This window comes from Scomber scombrus, chromosome 13, assembly GCF_963691925.1.
Source record: "Scomber scombrus chromosome 13, fScoSco1.1, whole genome shotgun sequence".
NCBI lineage: Eukaryota > Metazoa > Chordata > Actinopteri > Scombriformes > Scombridae > Scomber > Scomber scombrus.
The window spans coordinates 9,392,709-9,414,349 of record NC_084982.1 but is presented as its reverse complement, the minus strand read 5'-3'; the positions used below and the strand labels follow the sequence as shown (position 1 = coordinate 9,414,349).

Here is a 21,641-nt window from a genome sequence, read left to right as displayed (position 1 = left end):
TTCTAACAGACAACAGCTTTTACAAATTATACACTAATAATAAAAAAAAATTACAGTTAGGTTTCTAATTCATACGATAATGTTAATCTATCTGGTCTAATTTATAGTTATATATTATACTCCATCTCATCATAGTGAGATGGGATTGCATGAAACTTTTGTGCCCAACCTAAAATGAATTTCATTTGACTTGAAGGAGTGTGCTCTGCCAATACAAACCACAGACAAAAAGAAACTCAAATAACTGAGGAAACATAAGCCACTATCCAAATGCTAGACAAATAACTTCTTATCATAAGCCAAAGTAAATGATCTTTCCGAGTCAGTCAATCAGTTTCTCTGTGGCCCCTAGGCACGAGAGAGACACGCATTCAGATCTACAGCAAGACAAACAAAATCTTCAAGTCAATGATGCTAGATCTACAGCAAGACAAACAAAATCTACAAGTCAATGATGCTGTCCATCCTGATGTTTCACTCTGTGTGCGGTTTGTAACAAGATCAAGCCACCTCTGTGTCTTTAAGATGAAAATTAAAAAGACAAACAAACCACAACTCTGAATGAATGGGTGTGTGTGTATGATCGAAAGCATACCTCTTCAATGAAGATAACTTGCTCTGCCACATTCAACACCATCACATGCAACATCTTTCTTCTGTGTTCTTTCAAAGTAATAAAATACGTCAGATTCAAATACACACCCAGACCTCAACGGCAGACAGGAGGGGAGTTTGAACAGAGGAGTCAGCTGTGGGTGAGACAGTGTCGGGCATCATTGTGTCATACTTATCAGACACACTGCAGCCTCTGTGAACGAGGGAACAGGGTGAGGCTGGCATTTCTCTCTCCGCTTAACTACACAGCACAAATATGACCCTTGTATTGGCCATTTACAGCCAAGGACGGGTCTATGGGTGTAGAAACTTTATTGGCCGTTCAACATCATCACTCGCTCTGCTTCACAATCTGCACACAGTTCACACAACACTGCAACAAAAGTGACGGCCGTACCACATATTAAACCATGAAACCAGAGCGTGCACTCCCAGCTAAGTGAACCGCACCCGAAATACTAACACAAAGCGGCAAGTTGATTGCCTCTTTTGCATTTACGTATGTATATTCAGACTTGTCAAAGTGAGTTTAAAACTGATAGAAGAACAGTAAACACATGGCATGCGCTACAGTGTGACAGAATCATGTACTTTATGTAGCTGTTGAATAAATTCTGATAACAGGCTGTATAGTCAGTTCAAATTTGTCTGAAAAAACAATGCATTCCTTCAGGCAGTTCAAACATTTGGTTTGATCAACAGCCAGAGATGCTTATTGCATAATCTAAATCATACAATTTCACCACACGGCCACTCCTCTTTATCTATTGCTCAGAAACGGTCATTCACATTCTTCAAAGGACAATGAATTTTGAAGTACCTACCTTACACAGTTTCTTTTTGGCTTGGCGAGCAGTCAACCCTTGTCAATAATTTGCTTAATCAAACGGTGGCGACAAGTGAGACTTTGGACCCCTCTCAGCGGGGGGTTTATGCTGTCAGAAGGCTAACTTGAGGTCATGGAGAAAAGCTGGACTCGGAGCTTGTTCTCCAATATCTTTATCAATCCATCCCGATAGGCTAAATTTCTCTTAAATTCAAATATGATAGAAAGTAGGTGTAAGGGAGTATGCAGTCTGATGCATCTTACACAGGGAAATAAGATGAATAAGTATGAGTATTCCTCAGCAACTACAGTAAACCAGCAGTGTATAATGTTATAATGAGTGTAATTTCCACCTTTAAAGCCAGATGTCCTGTTTAAGAGTTAGCTCTGTGACAAATGGCACTTGTTAAAATATCGTACAGGTCAAGTGTAAAGTAATCGGCTGACGTTTTTAGTGTCATTAGGGAAAACCCGGCTTATTCTGGCCTTTTCCTTTATGACAGCTCAGACTTGGACTTCATGCTGCTGAATTTCCAAATGCTAGCCAAGGGTCTACAGGAAGTGGGTGAAGTTATATAGAGCAAATTTAGTTGCCATGATTCATTTGCGACACTCTAATGTCCTCATTTCCTGGGCAGCTGTTATAAACTGACAGAGTTGGTCTAAAGTAACCAGTGAATCATAATCTCCAATGATGAATTGGTCAGTATTACATCTCTATGTGTCTGGAGCACCACTGACATGTGGGGAAATCTTCGAGAACAACACCTACACGTCTCCTCTTATCAGTCTGTATCTCTGTTACAACAGTTTGTCATATTATATGACAATTTTGATACTGAATATATTTGTAACAGATAACAGCTTTTATCAGAAAGCAGGTTTCACAACATAAGGCAATAACACTCCAGATGGTGCTGAGGCCAATACTACAACAACTGCACAGCTCAAAGGTTAAAACATATTCAATAATCTTTTATGGGTGTCATGACAACACAGACTAGCATAATATTAAACTGTTCTCGGCAGACGCTGCATCAGCCAACTCTGACACCAACTTCCCGCCTAAAGAAAGATACTGGCCCTGTAAATATTTTTTTTATAGATTTCAAGCACAAAGTATCAATGTGTGAAATTTACCATTTCCAATGCAGGTGTAGGTCAACAAGACCCCACAATCATGAGTCAGCAAAAGATCACTGTTTTCAGTACAATAGTGTTAAATCAGCTTTTAGGGGTGCAATTACTTTCATTATCAATTTATTGGTTAATAATTTTCTCCATTTAATGATTCCTATTTGGTCCATAAAAAGCAGTAAAAAAGAAAAAGAAAAAAAGGAAAAAAAGAAAAAAAGGCCATTAGCAAAAGTCCACGTTTCCATTTTCAAATTGCCAGTTTTGTCCAACCACAGTCCAAAACCCCAAAATATTTAGTTTAATGTCACAGAAAACTATAAAAAAACAAAAAAAAACCAGCAAATATTTAAATTTGAGAGGCTGAAACCAATTACTTTATTTGGCATGTTTGCCTTACTTAAATGATTAACTGGTTACCAAATAGTTTCTGGTTAATCTCCTTTCAATAGATGAATCATTTCAGCTCTATTTGACATATGCTTTATGTGTTGCACCTTAATCATAAGATTAAAACTGAATAAAATGATACTGATAAAATACATTAAACCATTGAAACACAGAAAAAAAACAAAGAAACAGAGGGCATACACAAAAGACAGGCGTTTGCTTTATAAGGACCACAAAGATAGTGCTGTTAAAACAGAGAACAGGGAAGCTGAACATAGCACCTGTCAGACTGGGTTTAAGGGAGTGGAGGTTGGACGCACACCAGGGGCAAAGACAGCTGATAGAGACAACTTTCTCTCTCTCCCTCTCTCTTTCTCGCTCTCTCTCTGGCTCATTTGCATGGCTTAGTGTGAAATAAATCCATTGGCTGCTTGTCTGTAGCCTTGTTTGGGATGATCTTCTCACGTAACTCTCTGTGTGCCATCCATTCCTCTCTCTCTCTGTTTGAGCAACATCATTTTAGCATTTTTTTTAAAAGCTCATATAAATTATTGACAGCTGACAAATGTCTGTTTAAATTATTGTTCCACATACCAGCTACAGATAGTGATAAAACCACAATCTCAACTGCCAACTGCACTCAAACTTTCACGTGCATGCACACAAGCACACACATAAACACAAACACAGGTGTACTCTGACGAACATACAGCGGAGAATGCAGTGTAAGGGGACAACACACTATTAAAAGCTCTTCTTCTGAGTCCTGATACCATTCCAATCAGTCCTGCTTGTAAAAGTGACCCCAAGGGTCCTAAAAATAGGATAGTGTGCTCTTCCCCCTCCCCGTCCTAACCCCCACACAGGCAGACATGGTGGCAAAAAGCTGAGCTATACTCCAACTGCACATTTAAAGAGATCACATGCAAAAAATGTTTGGTTTCAAAATGCAGTGAATGTTGCGTTGAAAATGCCATTTTTTAATATACAAGGTCCAGTTGATAATATAGGAGTTAGTTTTAGTGAAATGTCAAGTTTAAATACATTAAGTTGGGTACAATTGTTCTGCATTGTGCATCTCATTTTGAAATAAGTATTTTCAGCACAATGGGAAATAATTATGTCAGGGGGGAAATAACTGATAATGCAGGGGTAATATGGTCCATAAAGAAATTGTGACTGTATTTATGACACTGACTCAAACATTGGGCGACTGATATTGCTGTATCTTAGGACAGAATATCTTTTGCTGTGGGGAGAGGCTCGATAATACACAAGCAGATTTGTTTATTTAGACTTCATACTCCAGTGTACAGATAGCACATCTGTAGCTATATGTGTCTTCGTGGTAACTGTGGTTTCAACATTGTTGTCAGTGTTAATAAAGAATGACTGACGGAGTCTTGGGTGGATCGTGGGAAAAATGTTTGTGCTTGTGGCAACATCTCCAAGGAACATCCAAACGGAGCTTAAATACACAACTAAGTGACAACACAAAGTGGTAAACACTTGCATTATTTCGCCACCTGAAATGACGTATTTACTATTGAGTGCATTCCTACTTCTATTTTAACAATCTGCAGGTTGCTGCTGAGGCACTTTTCTTCGTGCTAGCACAGCAGAATGTGTCACTGTGAACATGCTGTGCTGTGAGCTGTGCCTCACCTCACCTCGCTCCCTCCTGAAGGCACACCTGTGTCAAACCTGAACAGGTTGTTCAACATACCACGTGCATCTCTGCCCAGCAAGCAACTGACAGAAGACCAACTGTCTAAAACTTAAAAATAATAAACACTGAGGCAGCATCAGGAAATTGTGGTCCTGCTCACCAACTTTTTCAAAACCTTAGGTGAACCGCTTCAAATGATCAGAAAAACCCTTCTTTATCTACAACTTGCACCTGACTGTTATCAAGTGTTTTTACTACTCTTTGTTTTACTGGGGTTTTGCTATACTTAAACAAGAAGGAAGTGGATTTCATTTCATTTTGTAATCAGATCAGAACTCCAAATACGCTGATGAGCACCTTATTTGATCCACTGCCTTGTGTGGTTTCATCAATAATTTCTTCCATCATATTTTAAAGAAACGTAAACATAATGCAGCGCTTCAACAGGTGCTTACCAATACAAGAATACATGGACACTGAAAATAGCGCTGACACTTTTTAACACCTCTGCAGTTAACTCGAATCATGCCTCACATGAAGGAACATGTGCTCTGAAATACTTAGTTTAGTGTAATAGTGTAAAGTTACAATCAAAGGTTCATCCTTATTGTGCATATTAAAAGGAGTCATAAATGAGAATTGGCTCAATTTTGGAAGAGACACACACAAGCTGGTCTACGGTTTACAGGGGAACTCTATGAATGACAAGGATGGGTATCAAAATGTTAGAGCAGTCCTAAGATTTTACAATGCTCATAAGATTCGAACTTACTTGACTGTAACTCTAGTGGATAGGTCCTGAAGGTCTCCTGGGTGAAAGAGCTGGGCTTCCTTTAGTCCGAGCTTCCCGCAGGCCTTGAGGAAGACGTTAAGGTTGTCCTGGACAAAGAACAAAGCAGGGATGAGGGTTGTCCACCTTCAGAGGCAAAGAATAATCACTCAAGAATTCTCTGGCAGGGACACAGACTACAACTCATAGCTTCCAAAGTTCATATCACCAGAGAGCAGAGACGGACGGGGAGGAGCATGTGTGTAGCAAATAAGAAGTGGCCCAGAGCAGAACACACACAAACACACATGCAGGGGGAAGAGGCTGCGTGACAGGAACTGAGTGACAGCAGCAGAGCTACCTGTGGGCCGGGTTAGGGTGGAGACAAAAGCCAAAACCAGGAAGGATGACATCAGAGCTTTGCACAAGTCCCACCCAACCAACCGGCCATGCGAGTGCAAAGCTGACACACACAGGAGCACACTGCCTGCTGCGTTGCCCTTCTCCTCACACCCTGAAACTGTCCCCTCCCTTCTCTGCCAAGCCCTTCAACTCGAGAATACCTGTGGAATCTGTGGGGCGGTGGCGTATTTTGGAGACATTTGGTTGCTATGAAACATGAGGTTGGGTGACAGAAACTAACAAATATTTCCCTGAAGCAAATCAAGAGGACATGGGAGTGGAATGACGGTTTCTCCTCCTATAGTCTGTCAATCATTTTATATTGCATAAAGTTTATGTGTATGCGCAGATGCGTCAGTGTGATGCAAGGCAGTGAAAATACATTTCTCTATAAATATACACACATCTCATGCATTTCAAACAAATCCTAACCACAAAAGTACCACTTCGTTTCTGTGGGTATGACGTTTCCATTTGTGATCCCAAGTGTCTTGTTTGTAAGTCTGCACTTCCCATTGAGGCAGTGCTGCTTAAGAGGGTTTCATGTAATAACACATGGTTTCAACATGGGCAGGAATAATTATGGGATTGCTAGTTCTATATTTAAATGGCAAACATGCTTATTAGCAAATGGTAGGACAGAAAGCTGACCTCTCAGTGCAGGCACCCCTTGCTAACAGCTTTGCTTGTCCCTTAACAACACTTTGTCGGGTCCTACAGGTCACTGTGGGCCCCTGCAGGTCAAGGACCAAAGGCCCCCGTCCTTCATGTGGACGCACTGTGGTCAGTGGTAATTCATTGTACCATAGTAGAGATTTTTCCTGTCCTACTTTGTCTTTGTAATAGATATGATAATGACATTTTCCAGATGTATACATAGGAGTATAAGGTTTCGAATAGTAAGCTTTATCTCATGTGTAAGACATTCCTCTCTCTCTCATGTAACAGAATTTACATGAGAATTTTTAAGTGACACTTTAATTTATGACCTTGTTTGCGAACACACTGTACAGTTAGAGGCAACAAAAGGATACATGACATAATGCCTGGCTTCTGTCACCTCTGGATGTTGACTGACAAGACAGCACTGACAGCAGTAACTTTGAAGTAAAAGTAAGTCACCTGTTTGGTATCGTATCTAGATTCTGACAGCATCTAGGCCATAAAATACAAGTAAAGGACAGGAACAACAATAAGGTGCTCAAGTGAAGCTCATATGAAACAGGTTTGGCTCACTGTAATCATTCCTCCTGTTCAGACCATTAGATTCTCCTACAAATGCACTTACAATGTAAGCGACAGGAGAAAAAATTCAGTCCTCTTTTGTTATGACTTTAACTGAAAGACATTCATTTTAATGTATTACTTTAGATGCCTAATGTTATCTTCAAATGAGCTTTTAAATACATTTCTGAACAGCAGGAAGTTTGTGGATTTTGTCCCTTGTCACCTACATTTAAAGTACATTATAAAGTCTCTTAATGGCCAGTATGAACAGGAGGAATGATTGTGGCAAGAAACACATTGTCTCAGTGTTCATTTGGGCACCTGGCTATTGTTTTCAGAAAGGTTTGAAAAAATGTGAACCCATCCTTTATTGCTGTAATGTAGATCGTGAATCAAAAGCTCATGTTGAGCCACTGTTCTCAATGTAATGAATGTATATGAGTGTGTACAAATATAAAAGTATACTTAACGTCTCTTAGGTATGTATGAATGTCACTTAACCTCAAAGAGCATTACCGACACACAAAAGCAACCCGACAGCCAGTCAGTCCCAGAACATGCAGAGATAATGATGTTAAAGGAATGTTATTCTGACTTGTGCCTGCACATAATCCCACTAAATATGCTGTATCCATCCAGCAGCCTCTAATCCTCTCACGCCGATTTGAGGACCCCCTGATTTAAGCGCTTCACACCAAGAAACTAAAAGATGGGACTCATAAGGTGTCTGATTTGTTATAACATGACTTTCAGCTATGCTGTTCACATTGTGGTCATTCTTTTTCTTTCACAGTAGTATTTGTTTTAGATGGGCACACTCTGCAATTACCGTCAGCTGACCTCTGGCAGTGCAAAGCTATGGTTAAAATATCAGGCTACACTTTTTCAAATCCTGTGACAATAAACCGAGAGGAGACAGGATATTTGAAATGTTGTCTCTCCTGAAACGGGCCCAATAAAAGACCCTCCGGTACTCTACAGTCAGTTCCAGTCATAACTTGCACCCATACAAGACAAACACAGTAACACAACATGGTCAAATGCCTGTCATTGCACAGATGGTTACACAGACATTTAGATAAGTAAAGACACCCTAGGGGCCATTACAAAAGTATGTTTATCTCCTCCTACAGCTACCTCAATTCACCAAGGAGTTAGTGTGTGTGGGAACATCCAGCACCATGCTAATTACAGCGTATTTACTGTGCAGTCATCTTTGACTCCCTCTGGCCTCAGCCCAGTGTGCCCCCGCTGCTGCCCCACCCCACAACCACTAGCAGTGGTGAAAGCAGAAGCGGGCCTGAACCAGGGTGCCATGACCCAAACCCACAGTACCCTGAGTGCTCACCAACAGGCAGAGAAGTGTGCTGACATAGGAAACATTTCCTTGGACACAAGTAAAACCAAAGAATAGGCCTGGGTCTGGAGCCAATGTTGCTAAATATTTCACAAACCAGATCTTTCTCAACCCCCCCCCCCATTTTCCCTCTATGGGTTTTTTATTCCGCCTTAGCTGGAGCCTGGTATCAATTTAGAGTGCTGAAATGTCTGATAGCAAAACTAAAACAACAGTTGTAACCATAATGGCAGAGCATTTTCATATTTGAGCGTTAATGAGGCGTGTTTGGAAGGAGCCTTTTATTCCGCAACGATGAAAGTCGTATCTGCATTTCAAGCAAACAGACAAGGCACCAACAACATTCCTCTTGTTCTCTGTCCATTCTCTGTATTTTACTTCCAAATGTCTTGAGCATATTAGAAAAGCTAAAGTCTTCTAGTCACCTCTTCTCTTACAACACTCAGTGGAGATGAATAGCCTACATTAAGATAAACCTTATGCAACAATCTTCACCATGAGGAGAAAAATGCCAAAACATACACATTTAATGCTTAAAGAACAGAAGGGTTTCTATTTGTAGAGATGAGCGATAGAGGAATCTTAAGAACAGTACTTGACTACTTTGAGAAAGAAGCTATTCTCACAGCACAGTGAGAGTGAGTAATGTTTGTTTGGAGAGCTCTCCACTTTTCTCCATGTGGTGGGCAGCAACTGATAACTGTGGGCCAACTAGGAGCTCTCATATTTACTGGAGAATTTATGATCAGGTGGTTTCAGGTTTGTGTCCAAGTCTCGGAAATACCACAGCAGCGCTACTGATAGAGGAGTAACTTCACCTCATTACCTCAGCAGGTGCCCAGCTAGTTGCATGAAACAGTCCAAAACAAAGTGGAAGGCAATCTGATTGAAGTCAAAACACAGATACAATGGTACAATGTTTGGTATGGCAAACACTATATTTACTGATAACATCTAGTCTGAATGCTAGTCTGTTTCTTCTACTGCTAACTTGTCATTGTCTAGCCAAACACATTGAGCCCACTGTCACACACTCAGACTCTATGGGTTAGAGTTGGGGTTCTCTATAATTCTTCTGGGCAGCTGGACTCAATTACTCCCACAAGAGAGCTTTGTGAGGGATGGGTTTAAGGTAGGGTTTTCAACCCTCTACTTCCCGAACACTTGTATGCAGACACTCCCAAAACATTTATTTCAGCTGAGCCACTGTGGCCCAAAAGACCTCTTCCACAAGCTGCTGAAATTTGAAGACAGTGCCAGACCTGAAAAGGTGCATTCTCAAGGAGCCTCTGAACAAAATATTGAGAAACACTGACTCAATAACCAGTTACTGCATAAAGCAATCTCTGGCCCCTCTGACCTCCATTCACTCAAAGACTTCTTGTCTTGTTTGAAGTTTTTGATTGAACACAGCCTTAAGCAGGGTAGACATCATATTTAGGGTGCAATCAAATGCAGCTAGTGGCCTTTCAAGCAGCTCCACGTTCACTGAACTTATTAGCGTGGATGGATATGAGGAGCGACAAGTCATTGAGGCAAACACTCCTCTCTTATTGGAAACTGTGCCTCAGACCTGTCACCAGCTGGCTCAAATGCCACACCTCACTCTGCTTCCTCTGACATCTTATCACGCACTCTTTACGACAGACATAACCTGAACGTGACCAAAAAAGGTAATGACCAAGTGGGTGTGAAGACAATTAGCATGAGCTGCTGACATCACGTGTTATAAATGTAAAGAAGAAAACAGTAAGTCCTACAGTATGGCTTATATTTAGGCTGAATGAAAAAAGACTTACCAGTCCAGCAATAGGTGTGGGAAGCCTGTTAACCCTCTTGACAATTCCAGGCTTGATCTTGTTGATCAGACTATGAGCAAAAGAGAGACAGAGAACATCAAGGGAAGGGAGACAGTAAGTTAAAGCACTTGGTCATTGGCTAGACTGGTCTAAATAGCAAGGAATGAACAAAAACCGTGGCAAAGTCTTGGTGTTGTGTGTTTACGACTTTGTTTAATGGTGACCACCTGGCTTCACTTTAGTAAATGGCCAGTGCTGCACCACGATGTAAACACGATGGGCCCTCGGCTCCTAAAACATAACCTCAACTACTGACACAACCCCATACAAACCTTCATCACTAAATATGGCTCTAAAAGAAAGTAATGGTTTTAGATTGGAAATAATACATTATAATCTAAAGGGTTTTGAAATTATTCTTAAGTCTAAGAGCATTAAAAAAACCACAATATTAAAGAAAAAGCAATACAACCATTCCTGTTTCTACAGTTGGATGTTTAAGCTTCATTGTGCAGAATGATGCTTGTACAGTTTGACACTTGAAGCCCATTCACTTTCATCTGCTGAAGAAAGAAAGTTATTCTGTGCTCACCTTAAATCTTTGTTAAGATATATACCTGTGAGCATGATTTGTTACATTACAAATATTTTGGAGCCAGTCGTGGTCCAGTTTGCTAAGTTGCAAACTGGACCACGACTGGCTCCAAAATATTTGTGATATGGAAAAATCACAAGTGTGATGTGGAAAGTTGAAGCTTCCAGTGCTCATACACTGAGACATCTTGCATCCAAAAGTTACATTTTTGAAATGAAAAATATTTGCATATTCATGCTTTCTGGATTTTTCAGTTGAGGGAAAAGGAGTACATGTCATTTGAAGAAACATTTTTTGTGGGGAAAAAAACCATGCCAGACACCAGTAATTCAAAACAGAGTCTTAAAGTAAAAGTAGTGATACTGCAGTGTAAAATAAAAAAAAATACTTTTTACAGGTAAAAGTGCATTAAAAATGTAAGTATTAGCAAAAACATTTACTTCAAGTATCAGTATGGATATCTAGGATGGCTCCTTTCGTAATGTTAAATTACTGCATTATAAATTGCATATTACTGGACTGCTATTGCTGATACACAAATCCATAATAAATGTGTAAGCTGCATTTACAATTTATTTACAGTATATTACAATAATGAAACATTTTTTTAGTTGATCATATGTTTTGCATAAAAAATCTAACAAAGTAAAAACATGAGTGCAAATATGTCACCCTTTTTTGTTTTGAGACAAAAACAAATTGAAAGCTCAGCATGAGCCTAAACGACTTGTTAAGGTGGGCGCAATGTATCTTCTGCTCTCTCAGCAGGCAGGCATGAGTGGGTGGGCCAGGGTGTATTAGACTTTGCATTGGCTGAAAGCACATGTGAAGGCAGAATGCAAATGGAATTTGGGTCTAAGTCTGTCATGCAGAAGTGAAACAATAGAAAGCTGTTATGATTTCACCAGATAACACGTTGTAAGCTAAGGAGGATATAATCATGTGTGTTACCCACACTAAACATTCCTCTCCAAGCAGTTGTGATAACCATAACACAATGGGAAGGAGGCTGAGTTTCTACGTGAAAGTGATTTAATCTCTGTCTTCCTTTTCCTCACGCTGAGAAAACATGGACAGCCCTCTGAGTGAAAACGTCTCTCTTGTTCTCTGAGAGCGAGCAAACAGTGGAGTCAGGCTCCAATCAGCAGAATGAGGGGCTTCTTTTTTGAACTGATGCCAATAGATGTTTGGATGAGTCTGCTTGGACTGCTGGTAATTACAGCATCCTGCTGATTCGTGCAAATCACACTGCTGTGTCCATCTAACTACTATGCCCACATACACATGCATGAAGGGACATGATGCAAACCCTCACATACACACACATGCATCCCTCATCTCAGAAAAGCCACAATTCCACAACTCTTAGTTAGATTCAATGGTGAATAGATTTCTTCCTCCAACTCATCAAAACTCTTGATGCACCCAGGCTAATGAGAAAGCAGGGTGTCCTGGCTCTCAAGTGTGGTTTAAGCTGGAAGTTTTCCATTCACTACACAGCCTCTCACAGCTCTCATTAAAGTGAGGATGGCACTCTGCCCATCCACAGATCTGCCCATCCACAGATCTGTAACATCTGTCCAACAAACAGTGCAACTCCTCTTGAAATAGATTACACTTCAGATTCTCAAACAAAACCACAGAGGGCAAATGTGACATTGGAAACATCAAATGACTACAATACAACCTCTGTTGTGCTGTCTTGAAACACAGACTCACTTTATGTGGCTGACAAACAAACAGTGACCCGGCAGGGGGTCTGCCTGGGAAATATCAGTAACACTTACGTCGGGGTGCAGACCTGGAGGAGAGGAGAGAGTTGTGAGAGATGTGAATGAGGGGCTTAAAAGAGGTGGGAGGTGAGGTGGGAAAAGCAGAGTACTTACTCACACAGCAGAACGCCATTCTCCAGTGCTGATCGAAAGTCGTTACTCCCAAATCTTTTCTTGGTTACTGCCTGGAAAAAAAGGATACAAAAACAGTGAGCAAAACAGCGAGAGGGGTTGGGTGAGGAGAGGAGGCATGGGTATGTGCGTGTGGGGTGGGGTAGTTGGAGAAGAAAGGTAGGATGTTGAGAACAGTGGGAGAGGAAGTCTGAGGTATTTCCTCCTGAGTTCCTACAGTGTCTCTGGGAAAGTGTTGAGCACAGTTCCTCAGGTATTCCTCGGGTGCTCTCGAGTGGCTCGGTTTTTCTCACTTTAACACTAAAAGCTTCTGGTAAACAGGAGAACTGTGCTAAAACTGTGCTGGAGCCAGGCTGCCCAAGCCGCAGGGCTATGGGAGCATCTGGAGCGCTGGAGGAACACAGCGCTGTGTTATAGCCTCATGCCTTTCCCATGATCTCAAACCACTACTGCAGGAACACCAAGACCCATTATGCAGGCAAACATACACACACTGCATGCATACACACATGCAAAAATACAAAGAAACAAAAAAAATACAAAGAAACAAAACATCTTTAATTTAAAACATAGCACCCATCTATTTTGTGCAAAATGTGTACCATTTCATATATTGTTTTCCCTTTTAAATGCAATACTATTATGTTTTTTATGTTTTCATGTTCACTTTCTTTGTTTGTTATGGGATATAAAATGCATGTCCATGGCCACTCCTTAACAGAGCTTCCTGTTCTGTTTGTTGGAATGTTTCCACCTTCAACTACTTGACCAGTTGGTACCCGGGCTATTCAATCCAACATAAAACAATTCAACTAGAAAGCATTGAAATAGTGTATAATTCTACTAAGGCAGCATGATCCACTGTATTTGGCTATTTGAAGAAAATATGGATGTGCATCAATATACATCAAAATACATTCATGCATGAAAACATGCACATGAATGGTGGGGCAACGCAGGAATTCACAAGTAAGTAGCATGTAAAATGTAAAAAAAAATGCTTAGGAGTCTTAAACATCCTGGATCTGGATCCACACCAAACACTAATCACTTGGTCCTCGGCCTGATGCCCTGAGCTTCCAACATATTTGAAATCAGTTTTCAGGATTTCCTGTTAAATCACCCCTGAAAAGACAAACAAACAAACAGGGCTGAAACTGAACCACCTTGGCAGAGCTTATGATTACAGTGGCAACCACACTAAGTCATATTTAGTGACAGAGTGAGTTCTATTATAGCTGCTGCAGAAGGTGGGGGGTTATTTTATTTCAGTCGTTTTATTATAGTTTATTTATGGAGGATATGCAGCAGACATTGTTAAGAAATATAAAAACATTTGATGTAGCTCCACTAAGCTCACATATTATGTTTAGTATTGAGGTTTGGATGGGAATTGATGAATTTACATCAACAATAGGGCAGATGACTACATATATCGTAATAGTAAAGTGAAATAGGACAGCTGGCATTGACAAAAGCACACATATATGCACACACACATTCACACACAAAGCAAAACAAGTCAAACGGGTTGCATCAACCTAGTCAACAACAAGTCAGCGCTTTTGTCCTTTTCCTTTCAGGGAAAAACACACAAGATGGGACAATTACTGGCATAGCAAAGTAAAGGGCAGGAGACAGCAGAGCAATTAGACAGACTTACTGGAAGACACTATCATTACTTCCAAACAAAGCTGTGTTACACCTCAGAACACACCCTGGGTAACTTGAGATGCCTTCAAATACCCATCATTCCAATAGAATTAGACCATGTTATAATTGATGAATGTGAGTTTTGTCTCTCTGTGTTTGCATAATGTGATCAAGCTATTGTCAGGAAGTGTTTACATATCATATTGCAATCTTGGTCTACTTCTCCATTCTTGATAAAAATACAATCATATCCAGACACAGACAATACAAAACAGGGGCTCACACATGCAATGCTGAAAACACACAGATGCACCCACATATTCCCACATGGGGCATTTCCAGGGAAGTTTGAATCGATGGAAACTGGACTTGGTTGAAGATACCTGAAGATGTTTTGACTCTCATCCACCCTGAAACATCTTCAAGTATCTTCATCCAAGTCAAACTGCCCTCAATTCAACTCTCCTTGGATAATTGTAACCTGGATGACTGAGAATCTTAACAGACACATAGCACAAACAAACTCTACAGTACAGTGTATAATCAGTCAGGCGCTGCGGTTGGCATATGAAATCCTGACCCCTGCTGTTCTTAGTAAATGGGGGCAGCAGCTGGGATTCACAGGCAAACAAACAATACAGGTGGAAAAGGAACAGGACAATGATTGTAACTCAGTTTTTCCATGGCCCTTGTAACATTGATGTTTGTTTTCCTCACATGTTCTTGTCTAAAGAATTGTGAATGGGTTAATTAAGATATTATCTCCAAGCTCTGGCGCAGAAGGCAGGACCCACTCTGGCACTAGCACTAAGCTGTCTTTTACAACGTACTTTTCTTCTTTCTATTGTCATCATTAGAGGTATTAACCCCCCTTAGATCCAGCCCTACTGTGCCCTCTCTCTCTGCTGAACCCACCATGAGGGATAATAACTTTAATCTGCAACAACATACTGCTGCTCTGATTCAACAGGGAGATTTAAGGCAGGAGCAAGGATTTCAAAAACAGCTTGCCTTCCTGCAAACCCACCCCAGCTCCCCTCAAGAATGTGCAGCTGAACGTGTTGAACGTGAACTCATGATGACTTTCTCCCATCAGCCCTTTTAAAAGATAGAAACTGGTTTTCTATGGTGCCCTAGTAAACGTGTAGAATTAGTTGTTATTGTTGCAAGGTACCAATAATGGTGTCTTGGTAGAGCACAAATAATCTGAGAAGTGGAGGAGTCTCTGGGTCCGTGGCCACAGCTATTGTTTATTCATGCAAGGCATTGAGGCAAATCAGTATTCAAGGTTTGTGTGGATGCAGTCATCTCCCCCCACCGATTGTTCCAAAAATTCTTTGTTCTTTCTGCAGAGGACAGGGGCATGCTGGCCAATCAGAGGGAAACTGGGACATTATCCAAATATTTCAGGGGTCTGCGTTAAGAAAAAAAATCCCTATAGTATCAACACCATTGGCCTATCAGAAGTACATCAACATGTAACTGCATGCGAATGGCTTCATGTGAGAGGTCCTGCTTCACGTGAGTACATCTGAATGCAGGCGTCCTAGTTTCTAATTGCTCTCCATCAAAACAGTCAAAAGAACACGATGCTACTACATTGAGATGACTAATGATCAGATACATGGCTCCTTGTATGAAAAACAACACAGCAGCACAGGTCACGGAAGGCCATTCATGAGTGTTGGCGGCAAGAATACCACAAATTACTGAATGGAAGAGTTATGTAAAAACAAAGGTTATGGAAAGAAATATCAAAAAATTAAATTCTGATCGCATTTTTTAATTTTTATTTTATTGACCCAAATAACAAAAAACATATCTAACACTTAACACTGATGGCCATACAAATAGTTTTCGTTGGAGATATTCACCACAGAGATTTCTGCCACTATGCAGCTCCGCAATGGAGATGAATTTAATTCCATTAAACACTGCTTTTCTCTATTATATATTTATTGTACATTGAATATTTGGGTTTTGGACTGTAGGTCAGGCATAAACAATATGAAGGTGTCATTGTTTTCTTGACATTTTCTGGACAAGAATGATAAGTCTATTTCGAGAAAATAATCAGCTGATTAATTGATAATGAAAATAATCTTTAGTAACGTTGAAGGACCAGTGTGTAAGATTGAGTGACATCTAGTGGTGAGGTTGCAGATTGCAACCAACTGAATTAAACCCCCTCCAAGCATGTAGGAGAACCTATGGTGGCTGCGAAACATGCAAAAAATGAGAAGGGCCCTTGCAAGAGCCAGTGTCCAGTTTGTCTGTTCTGGGCTACCGTAGAAAGATGGCAGTCTCTGTGGAAGAGGACCTGCTCCCTCTGTAGACAAAAAGGGCTCATTCTAAGGTAACAAAAAGACAATGTTTCTTATTTTCAGGTGATTATACACTAATTGAAAGATAATATTGGAATGTTATATTCAGTTTCTGCCAATTATGTTTCACTAAATGCAACTCAATTCTACACACCACACCTTTAAAGCATGTACATTGCCAAAAATGCAGAGTCATGTTACATTGTCTCCTAAACAATATAAACCAAAACCATAAGTATGCTTGGATTTGGTTCACTTACATGACAGCAAAAACAGCATAAGCAATAAAGAAATCCACAGCATTATATTACCTTTGTTCCATAGTACACCAGGAGGACAATATGGACCTTTTTCACCAGACAGGCACAAACACAGGGGAATAAAATAAAAACTAGAGCTGAAATATTATACAGATTAGGCCCTGTGTTGTTACCTTCAACCTTCAACCAGATCAATTTCTGTAGTGAAACTCTATCTAAAATCGGCTTAAAGAGGTATTCTAAGTATTCTGGTAACACCTTATTAACTGGAGCCTCTTTGAAAGAGAAAATTCATGCTCATCGCAATCCAAACAAAAGAAGTGACAGAAAAAAAGGCATGTTTTTATAACGTTACCTACAGTGTGCCTGTCAGATATTAATATGACAACCTACAGTTGTTAACACATCAGCAGAGTAGCAGTAAGACACAGATATATCAAAATCTAACCAATAAACCTTCATTAGATCTTCTAACTAACCTTGTCCTTATTCATCAGAGACTACTGTGTGCATAATCTTGACCTGTAAGTTGCATTAAACACTTGCTCTTGATTGTCATAACAGTTACACTTGAAGCCCTTCTATTACTTAACAAGGACCTCTATTATTCTGCCAGGCTCTGTGGCTCTAAGACGTAGCACCCTGTGCTGACAGCCGGCCAGCTCTGAGGGGGCTCATGTTCACAGCCATGGCAGCTAATGCAGGAATGTGTCCATGTGACAGGCTCCAGACCATTTAGTCTAGTTTTTAACAACACCACCAACTTTGCCATGCACACATGCCTCTGTTTAAAGTGCTGTGAAGCCAAGCAGCTTGTTAATCATTCAGTGGCAGAATCCAACAGCCACAAAACTTTCTCTTTGAAGGGAAACAGTTTGCCCCATGCCAGAACATGCCATTGCATTTTCCAACACCAAACCTCTCATACCTATACTGTTAATTATAATCTTTACCTATCCAAATTGTTCAGTTTCAGGCTCACCCCCTCTAATCTTCCTGCCCCTGCCTGAGATCATGCCCCACCACAGTCAACGAGCTAAGCCACTACAATGGGCCAGTGTGCAAGTGTGAGAGACACTGATGTCACATCGAAAGCATTCAGATTCACCCCTCATGAAATTAGAACAATATTTGTTTAGTTACAGCCGTGCACCAGCTCCATGCCACCCTGCTGGGAAGAGAATTTGGGAGATGAGGGAACATAATGTCACCCGCTTGTAAAGAGAAAAGAAAGAATGAGAATCTGGCTGCAGGCTACATGGAAACTTCTTAGATCATTTGACATTTTAGAAATGAAAAGGCACTGTTATTGAAAGCACTAGCTGATTTTCATTCATTACTGATACTTAAAATAATATTCCCAATATTCTATGTATGAGTTAATGGTGTAACTTTTAATAGCAAGCACCATATACAGTACTAGCCAAAACCCCAATAAGTGCATGCATCTGTGTTGCTCTGTGCTTGTAGAGTAAGTGTGTGGCACAATAGCTATGAAGATGGAAATAAATTCATATAAATTGGTCTGCTGATTTTTCTCACCACCTGTTTGTAATTGGAGTATTGCAGTCTAGGCAAGATCAGATAAACTAAGCAGCAAGCAAACAATGATGATGAATTAGAGCAGAGCGATGTAGCTGTATTCTGATGAGAAGATGGAGAAGATAGGGGCATGACTAGTGCTTGGTGAAAGCCAAGTGACTTCTAGTGCCTAAAAGAAAACATTGATTCTATCTCACCAATTCCCTGAGGCATGAGGTCAAAGGTGACATGCCTCCATGCATTTATACCTTCGGGGCAATGAGGCAGCTGATCAGTTTATAGCCATAAACTTAAGCAGCATACTGTACTTCTCAGTCAGGGATATATGTAAGTAAAACTTAGCTTTACTCATGTATAGGCTTATATAAGTCATGTTAATGTAAATTCAGCTTAATACCATAGGGATGAATTAAACAAAGTTCCCCAAAACAACAACAAAACAAAACCCCACTACATTTTTGAATTGCCACATGATGATCACCAGCAGTCGCCAAGTTTATTTTACCTTTTTTTCTCCAGTGCTGAAGTCAGGAAGTGAAAACACACTTTTGTTCCTGGGTAGATTGTGTTATTTCATAATAGCTTATGTCTAGAGTAAGTATAGAAAATGGATATTATTCTCTCCAAACTTTGCTTTTGTAACCAGGCCAATGATATTTTGAAACTGACCTATTTCCAATGGGAAAATGTAAGAATGTGCACATTTTCATTCACATGAAGTCAGAAAAACAACATGAATCACCAGATACAATGATGGGGTCTGACTCATTAAAAAGTGTTTTACAGTATAATTGTATATCTTTTAAAAAACGACTCACTTCTTAATCTTTTATGGTCAGTTTTGTATAACTTAAGTATAATTTATATTCTCCCGTTTCCTTATTACAAACGAGTACATTTTGAATATATCATTGTCTAGATCACAAAAAACAACGTTTGGAAGCAATAATGGCCATTTTCTATACTTTTAGGCATAAGCAATTAGGAAATAAAGCAAGGCAAGTTTACTTAAAGGCTACAGCACATTTAATCAACAAGACAATTCGAGGTGCTTTACTTAAAAACATACAAGGCTTCAAGACAGAATGTAAAAGCAGAGCAAGGCAATACAAAAATGTATTTAAATGCAATTAAAAGTGTTAAACTGGAAATGTAAAATAAATAAGCTAAAATAGAATAAGACTGTTAAAAAGGAATAGTAGAAGGTGCAATGCAAGACATTAATTAAAAGCCTCACATTTTCATTGAATAAAAATAACACCCAGGAACAAAAATGTTAACAAATGAGATAAACGTGCTTAGATAGTTAATGTTGGCACTCACCTCAATCCACCTCTGCGCCTCTGAGAAGGCTTCGTCGCAGCTGACAGTGGACTGCTGACGCCACTCCATCACAAATGATCCAAAGCGCGATCTGAGCTGCACCGGTGGGCCGCAATTAAACTCCAGTGACATCAATGTGGGCCAATCCAAACAAGCACACACAGTGAACGCACTCAAGACTGGTCAAGCAGAAACGTATAAAACACTGCTCATTGGTGAAATATGTCTCCTATTGTTCCTTATTTCCACCACCTCATCACAGCATGGATGTAAGGTGTGTGACGGATTCCCCTCGCATCATGCTGCTGCTGCTGCTTACCTGTTCTTTCACCCGTCACACCTGCGCTCTCTATCGGTTTCTTATTTTCTCACTCCACATACAAACGAGTCTTTAAAGTCGACCTGTGCTCACCTACGCAGGGACTGGTACTCTTTCACAAAGTTTAAGGAGCTGGAGGTCGTGGTTGAAGGAGGTGGAAGGGTTCCCAAAGCGGGGTCCGGGGACCGTCCACTGGCCTCCGAGCGGCTTTCAGGTGAACAGAAGCTTTTGTGAAGGATTATTCATCAGGAGTTCACTGCTCCCCTTACAGTAATACAGTAATTTTACACCGATTCATAACCAGCAACAAATGCTCAGCTCTCACACTACTGCTCCTCATTGCCTGTGAACTGATGTGCACCAAGCGGGCCTTCATAACAAATATCTGAAATGTTCGACTCTCTGGACAATGCTTCAATTTACAGGAGTTCAGTCCGCTTCTTTTCAAACATACCTCTTCCTGCAACGCCACCCAGCGGTAGTTAGACATGGAGTCATAAGGGTGCCATAAAATAAAATAAAAAATCAAATGAAATATAATACTAATACTACTAATAATAAAAATAAGAATAAGAATGATATATGATATATGTAAAATATATATATAGGAAAATAAAGGTGGAAATATGAATAAGAGTTATAAATAATGGAATGAATAAATATGGAAACACCAATAAAATATAAAAGAATAATTATAAGCATTTTCATATATTTTCACATTAATTTGTCCATTTATTTCTGTATATATTTTTACAATCTATTTATGTATTTGTTTACTTTTCATTTAAGGTGCGTTGCAGAGTGTGAAAAACTGTCCTGTGGTGCAAAACACTGGTGAAAAGTACATTCGCTTAGGTAGGCAATTTTTTAGATACTTATACCTCACTTGACTATTTTCATTAAAAGATACTTCTACTTCACTACATATCAAAGGGAAATACTGTTGTTCCTCTACATTTACTTGACAAATGCAGTAACTTGTTGCTTTGTAGATTTAGATGTTACTGACAAAACATATAAAATGTGATGCACTGTTATAGATCTAACTAGTCAGCAAGATATAAGGTGGTTAACATTTGCACCACTTTGACCAGAGTAGCCTCATGAGCAGTCTGTCTCTAGTGCAGGACACAAATGTTTGGCTTTGACTTAACATACACAAGAATTAACTCTGATGTGCAGTCCCTGTAAACCTTCATGAGGGAATTAGCTTGAAAATGAAAAATAAGCTAAAAGGTGCTTTGGGGTTCCCCCACCTTTACAGGCCATATAGTAATACAGCTTTATGAATAATAATCCAGTCTTTTTAAAAAAAAACAAAAAAAAACAAGAGTAGATATGGCTTACTTTACATATACAATAGACAAGTTAATACAAACTTTTTAAGAATTTGAGAAACAAGAAGTAAAGATACTTCTAATATTGCCCTTTTTAAAATCATTTTCTGTACGAATTTATGTAGAAGCATCATAATGAAAGTTTCCTCTGGAATCAAGTAAAATTAGGATCATTAAGTTTTGCAACTATGACAGC

At 39.8% G+C, this 21,641-nt stretch overlaps 1 protein-coding gene across 1 annotated transcript in view; it reads right to left on the bottom strand.

Moving 5' to 3' along the window:
* lmo7a (LIM domain 7a) overlaps window positions 1-20,033 on the bottom strand; it is a 47,428-nt gene extending 27,395 nt beyond the window's left edge. Inside the window, exons 1-4 of the mRNA XM_062432426.1 lie at window positions 19,790-20,033; window positions 12,670-12,740; window positions 10,189-10,258; window positions 5,407-5,513 (exon numbers count right to left, since the gene is read on the bottom strand). Coding sequence (XP_062288410.1) covers window positions 5,407-5,513; window positions 10,189-10,258; window positions 12,670-12,740; window positions 19,790-19,921 — 380 coding nt within the window. The 5' untranslated portion in view covers window positions 19,922-20,033. The remainder of the gene's footprint in view (window positions 1-5,406; window positions 5,514-10,188; window positions 10,259-12,669; window positions 12,741-19,789) is intronic.
* Between the last annotated feature and the right edge of the window lie 1,608 nt (window positions 20,034-21,641).